The 16,544-nt window shown below is 36.2% G+C and overlaps 1 protein-coding gene across 1 annotated transcript in view; it reads left to right on the top strand.

The window, feature by feature from the left end:
- The window catches only part of FYB1 (FYN binding protein 1), a 157,545-nt gene that overhangs the window by 95,682 nt on the left and 45,319 nt on the right, over window positions 1-16,544 (top strand). The window contains exon 3 of the mRNA XM_033111072.1: window positions 15,462-15,618. Coding sequence (XP_032966963.1) covers window positions 15,462-15,618 — 157 coding nt within the window. The remainder of the gene's footprint in view (window positions 1-15,461; window positions 15,619-16,544) is intronic.

Genomic DNA, 16,544 nt, shown 5'->3' with positions numbered 1-16,544 from the left:
ATCCATGCAATGGAGAACTCCACAGCTATAACCAAAAAAAAAAAAAAAGCTGATTGCCCTATTTGTGCCAATATAGAACAATCTCTTTTTGAAATTAAGTTAAGAAAACAAATCACAAAATAGTCTGTGTACTATCCTGGTGTAGAATTAATACCCCTGGTCGTTTGCAGAATGTGAAAGAATTCCTCTCTACAAAGTAGGAGAACAAGAAAAAGTTTATTGAAAGTCAGGTGTTGGGGGGTGGAGAGAGAAAAGAGAGAGAGAGAGAGAGAGAGAGAGAGAGGGAGAAGGGAAGAGAGAGAGAGTTCTGTTTGGAAGAGAAATACTGGCAAAAGGAGTTTGCCAGGGTAGAGTCAGCTGCAGCAGGTTTCTGTTCAGCTGGGGTTTTGTATTTTTCCATGCAAGATGAAGGATGCTTGTCAGCTTGCAGAGGAGCTGCCATTCCAATTGTGTTCTCCTGGAAACTATTCTGTTCTCATCTGTGATGGATGTCAGCTTGCAGGGAGTTGCTGTTGCAATTGGGAACTGCTCTGTTCCCATCTATGATGGGTGTTTGTTAGCTTGCAGGGGGTTGCTGTTGCGATTGGGAACTGTTCTGTTCCCACCAATGATGGATGTGAGGTGCATCTCAGCTTGCAGATACAGTGCTAGCCAGGGAATTCAGAACGAAGTGGTTAATTTTTAAGGTTGTTCCTGTTAGCTCACAAGCTCACTTCTGTTCACTCTTTGCCTCTCCTATCCTGCCAGTTTACAAGCCCGTTCCTGTTAACTGGTTGTCTCATCATGTATCATGGTCCCATTTGTGTGAAAAAAAAAAAAAAAAAAAGAAAGAAAGAAAGAAATGGAATATTTCCTTAAAGACACATACAAAACTGGGAACAGTTGTCTTTGGGGATGGGGACCAAGAAGTGGAATCTAGAATATGAGATTTTCTTTTCTGTATTCTCTCTTGTGTTAAATATTTTACTATATATACATTTATTTTGCAATAAACTATTTAAAATTATTTTTCTAAAGGAAAAAGTAAGTCCAAACCAACAAAACACTAAGTGACCTCCTATGTACGACAGATGCCAAGTGTTGTCGGGCGTGCACAGATGTTGACAGTGTAGAGCTGCCATCAGGAGGTGACTGTTCAACTGAGCAGAAAATAAATAAATAAATGAAAAAGTAATGTATGGGAATTTTAAAGAAAATAAAATTAGTGTAAAAAACCACATATTAGTGCTCTTTGTACAAATGAAGGAGCGCTCTCTGAGCAGCAGTAGGCTGCCTGGGAGTTAACACTGAGAAGGGCAGGACAGCCACATTACACTTAAAAGGATCCCTGGCTTTTCAGAAGCCTGTTTTCTTTCTACAGAATGTGACAATCAGGCACAAGTAGAAGTTTAGGAAAAAACATTATTAGACTATAATTATCCCAATCTCTTTATAGACATGGAAGTAAATTTACCCTCAGAAGTTTAATAAAGGCTTATCCCATATAGCACACAACAGTTCTACGTTCTAGGATAATTCATATGTAGAACACATATTATGTGCTGGGCAAGTGCACATCTTACTTTTAATTATCATAGCCATCCTGCAAGTTAGGAATCAGTAGTCTCATTTTAACAGACAAGGAACATAACACTCAGAGAAACAAAATAAATTATCCAGTGTCCTACAGCTAGTACTAGATGGGATTAGTCATCAAACTCAAGTCTGAATGATTCCAGTACAAGTGTTCTTCCTATCAAACCATTCCACTTCCCACGTGGAAAATTGTTTCTGGTATATTTAGGAACCAAGAAAGTGAAAGCAATGTTTGTTTTGGTACCTAATGGGATGTATTTAAGGATTTAAAGTTAAACTTCATAGAATTTCTGGTCAAGATGGTGGAGTAGGTAAATGCTGTGCTCACCTCCTCTCAGGACCACATCAATTACAACTAAACCAAGATAACCATCACTGACAATTTCCTGAAGTCTAGCTGAACCAAAGTCCTACAACTACAAACATACAAAAGAAGCCACCTTGAGACTGGTAGGAGGGGCAGAGATGCAGAACGGGCTGGTCTCCCACTCACGTGTGACCATTAAAAACTGGGAGAAATATTTCGACTACAGAGGTCCTCCCCCAAAGAGTGAGGGGTGCCAGTCCCTCCCCAGCCCAGGATTTCAGTGCCAGAAGAAAAAGTCCCCTTAATTTCTGGCTGTGAAAACCAGCAGAGATTATAGCTGAGTGAGATGGAGGTGGCTGCCCTTCCAGGCACTCCTCTTTAAGGGCCTGTGCATGGACTTACTCATGATGGACTCACTCACTCTGACCTCCAGTATTGGGGCAACAGCTCAAAAGGCACCAGGGACATTCAAGGAGGAACTGACCTTCAGGGCAATAGTTAAAGGGGCAATTTTCTCCGAGAGGAAGAGCCAGCAGAAGCCATTTTTCCTTTTTGAGCCCTCCTCTTCTCTGCATAGGGATGCAGACAGATGCCATATCTGAGTCTCCATCAAACTGGCTATCAGGTTTCCTCTTCCCCACCTTAGTGATTCCCTGAGACCACAACCCTCCCAACTTTCAGGTACACCAAAGCCACTTCCAGTGGCTTTTCCACACAAACCACCTGCCTTGGCTCATGCTGCAGACTTTCCTAAAATCTCTCAAGATTTGCAAAACCCAAACAAGAAGCATCTGGCTTTGGTGTGTCCCATGCCTTTAGCTGAGCAACTTTTAGCCCAGCACTAGCCAACCTTGGTTCATGGCTTGGCCTTTCAAAGCAACTCCAAGCATAGCTCGGGTAGTAGCCCTCTCTGGATTGCTTTGTGGCTCATGCCAGTTGGTCCTTGTCAGGGTACAGGCTAAGGCTGAACTTGGCCTGCACCAGGTCCCCTTTCAGGACACCCCAGAGACAAGCAATCTACTAGACAGAGTTGCAAACATTGCTTATAAGGATGCTCAGTGATCTCAGGGAGAACTTCAACAAAGATATAGAAAACCTAAAAATGGAGATAGAAAATATAAATAAGAACCAGTCAGAAATAAAGTCTACAATAACTGAAATGAAGAATACATTACAGGGAATCAACAGTAGATTAGTTGAAGCAGAGGATCAAATCAGCAATTTAGAAGATAAATTAGCAGAAAACCCCCAATCAGAACAGCAAAAAGAAAAAAAGAATCCAAAAAAATGAGGAGAGTTTAAGGCACATCTGGGACAACATCAAGTATACCAACATTTGCATCATAGGGGTTCCAGAAGAAGAAGAGAGAGAACAAGTAATTGCAAACCTATTTGAAGAAATAATGATGGAAAACTTTCCTAACCTGGTGAAGGAAATAGATATACAAGCCCAGAAAGTGCAGAGAGTCCCATACTAGATGAACCCAAACAGGCCCACACCAAGACCTATCATAATTAAAATGACAAAGGTTAAAGACAAAGAGAGAATATTAAAAGCAGCAAGAGAAAAGCCATTAGTTACCTACAAAGGAGCTCCCATAACGCTATCAGCTGATTGATCAACAGAAACTTTGCAGACCAGAAGAGATTGGCAGGAAATATTCAAAGTGATGAAAAGCAAGGACATGCAACCAAGATTGCTCTACCCAGCAAAGCTATCATTTAGAATTGAAGGACAGATAAAAATCTTCCCAGAAAAGAAAAATCTAAAGGAGTTCATTACCACCAAACCAGTACTACAAGGGATGTCAGAAGGACTTCTTTAACACGAAAAATAAAAATAAAAAGATAAAACATATGAATAGCAAAATGGCAATAACTGCATATCTATCAACAATTACTTTAAATATAAATGGATTAAATGCTCTAATCAAAAGATAGGGTAGCTGGCTGGATAAGAAAATAAGACCTTTACTTATGCTGCCTACAAGAGACTCACTTCAGATCAAAAGACACACACAGACTGAAAGTAAAGGAATGGGAAAAAGATATTTCATGAAAATGGAAACAAACAAACAAAAAAAGCTGTGGTAGCAATACTTATACCAGACGAAATAGACTTTAAAAAAAAAAAAGGCTATAACAAGTGACAAAGAAGGATGCAGTAATCTCACTTCTGGGTAATTATCCAAAGAAACCCAAAACACTAATTAGAGAGAATGTGTGCATCCATATGTTCATTACAGCATTGTTTATAATGGCCAAGATGTGGAGGCAGCCTGGGTGTCTGTCAATAGAAGAATGGATAAAGAGGAGATGTACATATATACAATGTAATATTGCTCAGCCTAGGAAGAGAATTGGCTCTTGCCATCTGTGGTGGCATGAATGGACCTGGAGAGTACTGTGCTGAGTGGAGGATATCAGACAAAAATACAGATGCAATGTGATTTCACTTATATGTGGAATCTAAAGAATGGGATAAACAAACAAAACAGAAACAAACTCATAGACACAGAAAATAATTTGATGGTTGCCAGATGGGAAGGGGCTTGAGGATATGGGTGAAAAAAAGGGGAAGGGATTAAGAAGTACAAATTGTTTGTTACAAAGTAGTCATGGGGATGTAAGGTACAGCATAAGGAATATAGTCAATAATATTGTAATAACTGTGTATGGTGTCAGGTGGGTACTAGATATATTAGGGTGATAGATGGGGGGGAAGTTGGAGATAGGGTGAAATAGGTGAAGACATGAAGAAGTACAAATTGGTGGTTACAAAATAGTCACGGGGATGTCAAGTAAAGCACAGGGAATATAGTCAATGATATGGTAACTATGTATCGTGCCAGGTGGGTACCAGACTAGTTGGGGGAATCACTTCTTAAATTATATAAATGTCTATCCACTATGTGTACACCTAAAATTAACATAAAATAATATTAAATGGGAACTGTAATTGAAAAATTAAAAGGGGGGGAGGTAAAGAGGAATAAGAGGTTCAATTTTTCAGGTATAAAACAAATAAGAAGAATAAAATCTTATGATTTGCAATGACATGGGTGGACCTAGAGAATATTATGTTGAGTGAAATATTATGCTCCATCTTCAGACGAAGAAAGACCAATACCATATGATCTCATTTATATGTGGAATCTAAAGAACAGAATAAACGAGCAAACTAAACAGATATAGACTCAGAGATACAGAGCAAAAAATGATGGTTGCTAGACGGAAGGGGCTCGGGATGGGGGAGAAGGTAAAGGGATTAGAAAGTACAAATTAGTGGTTACAATATTGCCATGGTGATATGAAAGACAGTTTGGAGAATATAATTATTAATATTGTAAAGATTTTGTAGGCTGTCAGATGGGCACTTGTCTTATTAGGGAGACCACTTCATGGACAGTGCAGATGCCTGACCACTGTGCTGTACACATGAAGCTAAAGCTGAATAATATTAAGTGTTAACTATAATTTTATATATCTATATCTATATATGTATATAGATATAGATATAAAGAGAGAGAGAGAGAAAGAGAGTAGTCATGGGATGTGGAGTACAGCACAGGGAATAGAGTCAATGGAATTGTAAGAGCTATATACAATGTCAGAGAGGTAGTAGATTGGTGGAAGGGCGTTATCAGTTTGTGAGGGGTGTAAATGTCTAACTATTACATTGCTTTGTACACCTGAAACTAATAAAAAAAGAAGAAGAAAGGTCAAAATATGTCTGTACATAAACTGAAGTAACTACTTTAAAATTATTGGATATAATTTATTTATGACGCTTCAAACCTCCAAAGTAAATGCCGACTTGACTTTAAAAACATTTTTTTAAAGAATGATTTTTACTCAGTCTTAGAAGCAATTTAAAATATGGTGCACAGTTTATTGTCATTCTTATTCTTGTTCTTGTTTTGATGTTTGCTAATATTATCTTAAACATTTAACACATATCAGTAAAAAAAGTAATGAATACCGAGGGTGCCAAAAAATATATACACATTTTAAGAAAGGAAAAAAAACTGTATTGAAATTGTAATATTCAATATATACCTATAAGAAAAGATGAATACAAGTCTTGTGTATGTACATTTTTGGCACTCCCAGTAGGTACACATATTAAAAAATAGGCAGGGAGGTCAAGGGGAGTAAGAGGTCCAAATTTCCAGGTATGAAACAAGTAAGTCATGAGGATGTAATGTACAGCATGGGAAATATGGTCAATAATATTGTGATCGCATAGTACGGTGTCATGTGGTTCCTGGACTCATGGTGATCGCTTCTTTAGGTATATAAATGTTGAATAACTACGGTGTACATCTGAAACTAATATAATATTGTATGTTAGCTATGTTTTAATAAAAATCTTTTTTAAAAAAATAGTATAGTGAAAAAATAAAGTTAAACTTCCTGATTCTTAATCCATTCTAAAATATCCTAACAGAAACAGAATCAGGCATGATTGGTTTGGGGAAAACCTTTGTTTTGTTTTTGTTTTACAGTTGAGGTGGGTAGACTCCAATGCATCAATGATGCAGTCAGATCAACTAGTAGCTAAAAAGAACAGGAACATTTACTAAGAGCAATGTATCAGTTGCTTCTGCAAATGAGATATACGAGTATATGCCATTTCACAGATTAGAAAATAAGGACTTGGAGAAGTCAAGCCACTTACTCAAGGCTCCAAACTGAGTAAAAGTTAACATAAGAGTGGTGGAATCTGAATTCAAACCCAAGCTTCTCTATCCCAGATCCCTTTCATTCTTCACTCTGCCATGAAGCCAGCCAAACACCATAAAGATTTAGAAGTGCCAAATATAGACTCTTGTTCCAAGAAGTTTGGCTATGAAGGGAAGGAGAAAATAATAGCTCATAGCTAGAGTGGAGTACAAAGGTAAGAAAGGATATTGTTGTGTTTCTTTTGAGTAGAGGAGATCATACCATGTTTAAGCTGGGAAGTGTATCTTAAAGAATTAAACACACACTCAGAGCATGTATTAAGTGCTTAATAAATGTTTCTGGCTTGATGCATGTGAAGGAGTTAATAATTAATGGAGCAGGGTCTGTAAGGAAGTAGGCACTGATAAGAACCAAGAATGCAAATTTGAATTGGTAAGGAAGAAGGACATTTTTTTTTTCAGAGAATCAGAGAAAAAGGAAATAGGGAGAACAAGATATAAGGAGGTTTTAAGTTGGAAAGAAGGGTAAGGGGGGATGATCAGGTGGCGTACTCTCCATGTTCTTAGTAAAATGAAAGGTAAGGCTATCTGTGGCGAGTCAGGAAGGTGTGGGTAGGGTCTGGGAGTATGGTTTGATCTTATCAGCATTAATGCGATGAGATCTCAACGAGGTTTGGTCCTGAGAAAGCCCATGGGTAGTTAGATGAAGATGAGTGTGCATGTGTACACATATATAACTGCTAGGGGTTCCATTCAGTGTGCACCTAGATTGTTTACAAATTATTTAATAAAGAGTTCATCAGTCCAGACTCCAGAAATGCCATACAGTTGCTTGCCTTTTCTTCCCATCTGCATGGGCAATATCTATGAGCCTACTCAGGCCCAGAGAAAGTCAAAGTCTATGTTCTGAGTTGCAAGTTCAATGGCTAAATCCTGGGGCAGGCACATAATGATTCCCAAATAATAAATAAACTTATGTAAATGATTTCAAAGTATTTTAAGTCAGAATAACTCAGTAATAATTTCATTTGTGGCACCCCACATCCTTGTGTGATCATCTTTTATGTTTATACAATGCTTCAGAGTTTTCAAGACACTTTCATGCATATAGCTCATCTAACTCTTCAACTCCTATGAAGTAGCTGAAATCGTGTTGCTGCCATTTGACAGATAGAAAAACTAAATCCCATGGAGGTTAACTGTTTTGCCAGAGACAATGAGTTCTTTAGTGATAGAGCTGGTGGTAAAAAGCAAAGTTTTCTAATTCTAAGACATCACAACAAAACCAGAATTAGAAATGCCTGCTCTAGGGTCAGGGTTTTATGGCAATTGAGGGCAACATGATACAGTGTCTTTGGTTTTGTAAAGGAATCCATAAATTAAAAAGGAAATCAAGAATAACAACTCTAGATGCTCCTTAGATCCCTTGGGATATGAAGGCTATAAGTACCTCATTAGTCAAAAATCATAAAGAACAGAATCTATGGGGTAGATTTCCTGAGTCCTCATAGATCTTTGTGTTACAAGAATGTTATGAGAATATCTAGGACCAGTATGTGATTTGCAGAAAAATCTAAAGTGTGAAGCTTGTGTAATAATACAATTTCCTTTTTCTATAATAGGAATATGCCAGCACCATCATTGTGCCTTAGTTAATCATCCCTTCTCCTTCTCTCCATCCCTTTTCTTTCCCCTCAATTATATTTTTCTGTTCATAGAGTTTTAGATCCTGACAAAATGTCATCACTTTTGGATAGTCTGTGTTTCAATGAACCTGAAATCACCCTCAAAGCAGGGCCAGATAACCCTTGGGTACTGCTGACTCACGGAGGGCCCCTCCTAGTCATTTCCTCCTCATAAAATGGCCTTGGAGTTCCACCCATCCGGGTGTGCCTGAGCAGAGGCATATGCCTTGTGCAAAGCTTCTTCTGAGCTTCCACAATTAAAGATGGTGAAGCGTTTGAATCAGAAGTTGTTAACGTCCCAGATTCTTGAGAGCTGTTTTCATGCCTAGAAGGTTTTGAAATTTCTCTCCTCTTCATTCCCAACCATCCTCATTTTTGTTCTGTAACCAATATGTACTGTTCCCTGAGACAAGTACAGTCAGTTCTCTGTTATTTTGCCATTAGTCACATTTTTATTATAGTTATGAATTTTCTTACTAAAATTATTACATCTCTTCTGAAAGTTCAGATGTTAGAGCAAAGTGTAAGTCAAGCTATCACTCAACTTTTTTAGCAAAATGCTCGGTATCTCCTTGAAGGGGTTCGGAACAGGCCTCCCTAAGATGTGCCACTTGGCATGTAAATTATTTTGAGCAGAAGCCAATCAAGGCCCTGAAAGCTCATGAGAAACTTTTACCTCTCCCTCAAAGAATTTAAACGAGGGGCCTTGCCCATAACAAGAGTAAATACCAGAAATAACACTTCATGACCTGTCTATAAGGCAGGACAGACTTCTAATTACTGACCATCTGCTCTTCTTATTGCCCTGCAGTGACTCTCTGAAACCCTAAGTTGCCTTACTTCATTCTTAGCTCAGAGTATCACGTATACCTCGTTTTCGCTTTCTGTCTGTGAATCACTCACGTATGTGGGGTTTCCATACATACATATGCAATTAAATTTGATTATTTTCTCTTGTTAATCTGTCTTATGTAGATTTAATTATTAGCCCAGCCAAAAGAACCTTGAACAGTAGAGGAAAGTTTCTTCCAACCCCATATCCTTCTTGAACACTTGAGCTACTGTTAAAATGCCCAGGAACGCAATTTCTGGATCTGACTTAAGATGAGAATGGACAGTTGGTTGGTTGCAAATGCACCTAATTATCTCACTGTGACTGAATCACCCTACACTCTCCAGGAGACCAGCTCCGCCCATTGCTATGGAGCCCATATGCCTGCACAACCCTGTCATTCTTTGAGGAAGGAATTCCAAATGTGCTTTTCAGATCGAGTATTTTGAAGCCACAGACCAGCTAAGCAATCCTCTCTGAGCCTCAGAGGATAAAACCCATAAGTTGATCAGTTTGGGATAATATCTCTGAATTTTATATCCCTAATTCTTGATTCCAACTAAACTCTAAACGTGTTGTTCTTTCCCTTTATCTTATTTATTTTATAGCTTTTAAGTTCTTTTATGACTTTATTCTAATTCTTCAATTCCATTTCTTGAGATTTTTTTTCTTGCCAGCTCACATCAGTCATTCATCTTTAAGAAACCATTTTCCACTAGCTCCTAAATGTTTACGTTCCTGCTATCTGGTTTCCAAAATCAAATTCTGGTATAAATTATAAATTTAGCATCCAAAACACCCATATATTTTAATATATGCTTCCGAATTACTTTGCAGTCTCCAGAGCCATTTCTGCCCTACACAAAACTAAAAACGGTTGTACGAAATTGCACTAAGAGGAAAGGTACCAATTAGAAAAACTGGGATTACACTCAGATCTTTGGAAAGCATATTAATGTGACCATTTGAACTTACTAAATAATTTCCATTTCATTATGTTAAGGAGAAGTAGAACATAGCAGAAAGGGCAAAGACATCATAAGAAATTGATTGACTAGAGTTCAAATTCTGGCTGAATTTACACCCCACTTCTATTATTTATAAACTCTGAACTTGGATAGTTTTCTTAACTATCAAATGGAAAATAGATAATAACACAACACTCTATAAAGTTGTTATAAATATTAAATAAGATTACATATGTAAAGTGCCTAGAATTGTGCTTGGCAAGAAAAGTGATTACTTAATGTTATGATTAATCTCAGAAATTTCCCATAGATTTATTGTTTGTTTCTTCTTTACTTATTTTATTATATTTCAATATCCACCCCCTTCTTTCCATCACAACAGACTAGATTTTTGCTTTTGAAACTTCCAATATTACTAATTATATTTTTGTGCACTACAAAGTCCAGGTTGAAATTTTAGAGCCAATCTTTCTATATTAAAGTAAGTTTACCTGATTTTTCCCCTGTAAAACTAAGGTGCTTTTCCTAGAATTATTTTGTGTACATGCAAACGTATTCTTTGCAGTATTTGAAAGTGACCACATATTTTGCAAAGCAAAATCCTTTGCTGCTAAATACTAGTGTAGCATAGGAAGACTTTAGCATATGTTCTCCCAAGCTTGATGAGGAATAGGACACTTAAACAATTAGTTTAGTGCCTCATTAAGCTTTTCCAATTATCTCTGACAATTTTTCAAAGGTATTTCAAAAAAAAAAATCCAACCAGTCTGTCTCTCAGTCTGCTTTATTCTGGTTGTGCTGCACTCTCAGGCAAGCCCTCCCCTGATGGTGGCAAGATGGTTGCCAGCAATTACAGGAGGACCCCTTTGATTTCCAAGTTCAGTGAAGAAGCAAGCACCTCCCTTTCCTAGTTATTATAACTAGGGAAGGGGAATAGAAACAAGCAGAACAGGAGGGCCCTACCACAGGTGCGGCCTCAGAAAATCTCGGAAGTCTATGTAAATATGAAAAAGTGGCCCATGGGTTTCAGGGTAAGTCAGTTTTCAGTGTTTCCAAACCATGTCTATAATTTCTCACCTTCAGGCCTTAGATCACTCTCATATGGTAATGCCTCCTGCTTGTCAAAATCCTTTTTATGAAAAAATAAGTCACAAATGGCTAATAAACATTTTCCTTCTATTTACACAATGGTTTATTGGCATCCATTCACAGTGGCATATTCTCTTTGTGTACAGCTTTCAAATCACTTATGAATCTATCAAACCACGTTATAAATTAAAATAAAATGTCATTTTAATTTGTCAAATCCACTAGGATTTTTAACATTTATTACATGATAAAAGAGGCATTTCAAATCAGTAAGTAATAGCTTATAGATAAATGGTGCCAGGACATTTGGTAAGTGATTTAAGAACAATAATAAAAACCATAAAAATAGATCCCGATGTCATGTCTAACTCCAAAATAAATTACTAAGAATTTTAAGGAGTTAACCTCAAAAACATGAAGCCAAGAAGAAGTAGGAGAAAATAGGTTAATAATTGTATGTTCTCAGGGTAGGAAAGACCGTTCTAAGTATAACTCTAGTAATAGAAATTACACATAAAGGAATTTATCCATTGATTTGGAGAAAAAGAGTAAGTACTACTATATATCAAAAAGTTTAGCTGATGACAAAAATAGAATGGACAAAATATTTTTAACATAATATAATCAATTGGAAATTTGCATTTATCAAATTCATAAAGGAATTAATTCTCCCTACCTCAACTTCTCCAAAATAGCTGCCAAAAGAGAAGATGAGCGATTCCTGTGATAACAGAACCTGGGAGGGAGTGGCACAAGTCAGGAGTGAAGGCCCTGAGCAATTTTTAAGGCCAGGTTACTGTGATCATGAGGAGACAGGGTAATATTTTTAATTACCAAAGTGAAAAAGTTTGGATATAGGCAGAAGTATCTAATAGGAATTAGGAAGCTTTTTATATAATATACCATTGAAAACCCTGCCATTTACCCATTAAGGAAATTTACAATAAAGTGCTACTCATATATTTTCTTCAAAGGTTTTGGAGATTTTTAAGGTTTACTGGTTATGGCACATAATTTATTTTTTGTTTTCTTTTCTTTTCTTTTGGTATGGACAAGCTGAGGCAGGAGCCAAAGCAGCCAAATTATTATATTCACTTTGTCCATGTGAAAGGAAAAAAGATTAAGATCCTTAATAACAAGGTTTTATAAACCAATAAGAAAAAACAAATACTATCTTAAAAATAGGCAAAGGATTTGAATAGATAACATAATTAAAATGAAAAAAAAATGGTTGTAAAAATTAAGAAAATGACCTCACTAATGCTCAAAGACATGTAAAATTAAAATAAATATTTTTCAAGAGGGCACCTCCTTTTCCTTTCAAAAAAATTGGCCCAAAACAAGGAAGATAAGAAATACAAACTCCATAGTCAGGAAAGCCAGGCAACATGCATAATTCCAGAGCATAATATATGATATCAGAAAGTGAATGGAGGACTGACAGAGAGGACAAAAGTCAAAGTAAAGTGGGGAGATACAGAGACAAGTGATTCTGTTCACCATATAACCAATAGAACCTAGACATTTTTTAGATATAAGCAATGGTATGCCGGTAAATGTTGTACTAGTTCTCCAAGAAAAACTCTGTATATTTGTGTTATGTATACATACATACACATAAAAAATTTTATTGATATAAAGGATATACAATATACAAGTAATAAAATATTCAGTACTTTCTATTGAAAATTCCACATAGGCAGTTGTTCATTTTTACATCTATAGGCAACTTATGGTTGCAATTAATGAAGAAGGAGTGTAATTCCAACCTAAATGTTGATTGATATTTTCACTTAGGTTAATAAGATAAATGTGAAACAACAAAGATATATGTCAGAATTCATTCACTTGTCAATGATTGAGTGACAACTTTGCTAAGTTGTATAACAGTTTTCAAATACTGGGAAAATATTTCCTTGATGTTTCATGCTATTCACAATACAATGACTACAGAAATGACACACTTTTAAGTTTAATCTGCATTATCAGGATTTTTCTCCATCACTTTCTTAAATTTAATAATCAATAAAACAATAAATCAAACCAAAATTTGTGATGAGATAAATGCTTCCACTATGCCTCCATTCAATCTACCATAATGAGGTCACTGAATGCAGAGCTGGAAAGAGACGCCAATAACACCCCTTCATATATCTTTCCACCATTCATAGCATTTCTCATAGCAATTTACTATGTATTTTACTTATATTCAGTTATTATCTATCTCTCCCAATCCATAAGAACAGGAATTTTTGTTTTTCTCTGTTGTGTTTCTAGTTCCTAGAACAGAACTTGATCAATGGTAGGCATTCAATGAATATTTGTTGAATGAAAAATGAAATGTTGAACTTACTGTATGCCAGGTACTATCCTAAGTCCTTTACATATGTTAAGTCTTAAGTCCTCACCACCATCCTATGAGTTGGCACTGTTTGTATCTCCATGTTACAGATGAAACCAGAAAACGACTTATCCAAGTTATTCAGTAGGTAGTGGTGGAGACAGCATTTAAACCCAGGCACTCTGGCTCCAGAACTTGCACTTTTTATCACAATGCATTTTCTCAAAATATCAGAGCCATGATGCTGACAAGGAGAAATACCAGGCTTACAGATGTGTGACAGACCTTAAAAGCAACCAGGTCATATTAGAGCAAGTGGACAGAGACACTATATTAAAACTGATAAATTTTCTCACAGGTTTTATTTTGTCAGAAATATTTAAAGGCACTTTACAAACTATTGGAAATTATGGGAAGAAAGAGTTCCAAAGAAAACTTTTTCCAGATGACAAAATAAGGCAGTTATTAGCTACAGGAAAACAGTTGAATGAGAAAAAAAATGTAATCATAGCATACTACTTCACTCAGCAAAGAACCTAGTCATGATATTTACCTAGTCATGATAATGAAAACAATGAATATATATTTAATCAAAAAGTCATGTTCTTGTTATATTGGAAAGTGAAGGGGAGGAGAGCAAAAACCACACCTACCAAATAGAAAGTCAATAATCTTTTAAAAAATCATGAATCAAGCATTTTATATATATATGTACGTATATATATATATGAATTTTTCATTCATATAGTCTACGCATAGATTTAACACTTGTTAAGGTTTTCCTTAAGGTAAGAGAAATTATTTTTAAGAGTAGAATTCAACTCAATGAACTTATCTATCTCAAGATAAAGAACATTTATCAACATCATTAATCATCAGGGAAATGCAAATCAAAAGCACATGAGATATCACCTCATACCTGTTAGGATGGCTATTTTAAAAAGACAGGAGATAACAAATGTCAGGAGAAAAGGGAACAGTTATACTCTGTTGGTGGGAATGTAAAGGTGCAGCCACTACGGAAAACAGTATGAGATTTCTCCAAGAAATTAAAAATAGAAATACCATATGATCCAGCAATCCCACTTCTGGGTATATATCCAAAGGAAACAAAAAATCATTATATCAAAAAGATATCTATGTTCGTAACAGCATTATTCACAATAGCCAAGGTATGGAAACAACTTAAGTATCTATCAGTGGATGAATGAATAAAGAAAATGTAGTAGATATATATGGTGGCATATTATTCACCCTTTAAACGGCAGAAATCCTGTTATTTGTCACAACATTGATGAATCTAGAGGTATTATGTTAGGTGCAATAAGCCAGACAGAGAAAGACAAATACTGTATGGTACCACTTATATGTGGAATCTAAAAAAAAAAAAAAGCTGAACTCATAGAAAAAGAGACTAGAAAAGTGTTTGCCATGGACTAGGGGGTGGATAAAATAAGGGGAGTTTGGTAAAAAGGTACAAACTTCTGTATAAAGTCTGAGGATCTAATGTATAACATGGTGACTATCATTAATAACACTGTGCTGTATAATTGAAATTTATTAAGAGAGTAGAACTTAAATATTCTTACCAAAACAAAACAAAAAAAAGAAAACAAACAGGTAAATATGTGAGGTGATGGATGTGTTAATTAACTTCATGGGGGAAATTCTTTCACTATATATATATGTGTGTATATATATATACACATATATATCTCAAATCATGTTGTACACTTAAATATCTTACAATTTTATTTGTCAATTATACCTCAATAAAGCTGAAAAAAAGAAATTGAATATTTGAAATGCCATGTTACATGATACTTAGAATATTACGCTCTATAAAGCATTGATTCAACTTAGGATACATTTCTTACATTTTTATATTTAAGATTATTTTTTCTGCAGACTTGGAATAGGCATATCGGGTATTTTGAAGACTTGTCTCGACTCACAGTATTCTCTGCTTTGCTCCTTAGGTACCAGCAAGGGGCAAACATCTTACACAACAACGTCCTTACCACCAGCTCCACCACCTCATCCGGCCAGCCAACCACCATTGCCAGCACCTCACCCAATACAACCACCAGTTCCAAGCCTACCTCCCAGAAACATTAAACCTCTCTTAGATCTAAAGTAAGCAAACTATTATCTTGTCATTTCTTTGTCAATCTCTTACCATAAATTTTCAAATTGTGCTTGGCTTACAGCTGAGGGTTTCATGGTAAATTGCTGGGGCAACAAAGGTGGGCAGCTAGCAGAGAGAAATGATGTCTAAGCAATCTGCTCTCACCCTCACCCCCATACCTTTGGAGACTCTTGTTTATCTGTTTTTAGAGTGGTTTTCCCCTTAAGCGTTCTTTTGAAGAAAATTTCCATTGTTCTGAAGCATTCTTCAAGTCAGTACCGCTGCCATCTCTTTCACTATCACCAGCACCACCACCACCACCATTATCATCATCATTATCGTTATCATCACCACCATCAACACCACCACTACTACTGTATTTTACTGACTACCTATGATGCCCTAAGCGCTTTGCACGTATAATCCTTATAATCTTATCGAGTAGTGTCATTTCACAGAGGCTAAAAGGCTAAGTAACTTCTCCAAGGTTAGGCAAGAATGTAGAAATAAATGTGTGCTTTCTCATCCTTCAGATTTTGAGCTCTGTTTTAAAAACCTAGGAAACTTTTATTCAAGCCCCCTCTCACTTAAATTTTCTTAGGTGGTATTTTTTAGAATGTCAAAACTGTATGGATTGTTATGCATGGGCTCTTTATCCATGGTTTACCAGAATAGCTGGTTGGAGAAAATGCAAGTGGAAGATTGCAATAGAATGAAATGTTGTTTTAAGAAGAAATATTCAGACAATGGCAAGCATAGATCCTTATGGCAAGTCAGGCTAGATCTTTCCTTTCTTCTAGAAACTTGCTTTACATGATTCTCCTTTACCACAAATAAGTAATATCCCAAATATTTAGCTACAGTGTGTTTTTCCTTCCCTTCCATCCCCTACCAGATTGATGTTCTTTACATTTAAAGTATTTAATATGGGTAA

Source organism: Rhinolophus ferrumequinum, chromosome 7, assembly GCF_004115265.2.
Source record: "Rhinolophus ferrumequinum isolate MPI-CBG mRhiFer1 chromosome 7, mRhiFer1_v1.p, whole genome shotgun sequence".
Lineage (NCBI taxonomy): Eukaryota > Metazoa > Chordata > Mammalia > Chiroptera > Rhinolophidae > Rhinolophus > Rhinolophus ferrumequinum.
Note: the sequence above shows the minus strand (reverse complement) of the source record. Positions and strands in the feature narration are given on the sequence as shown.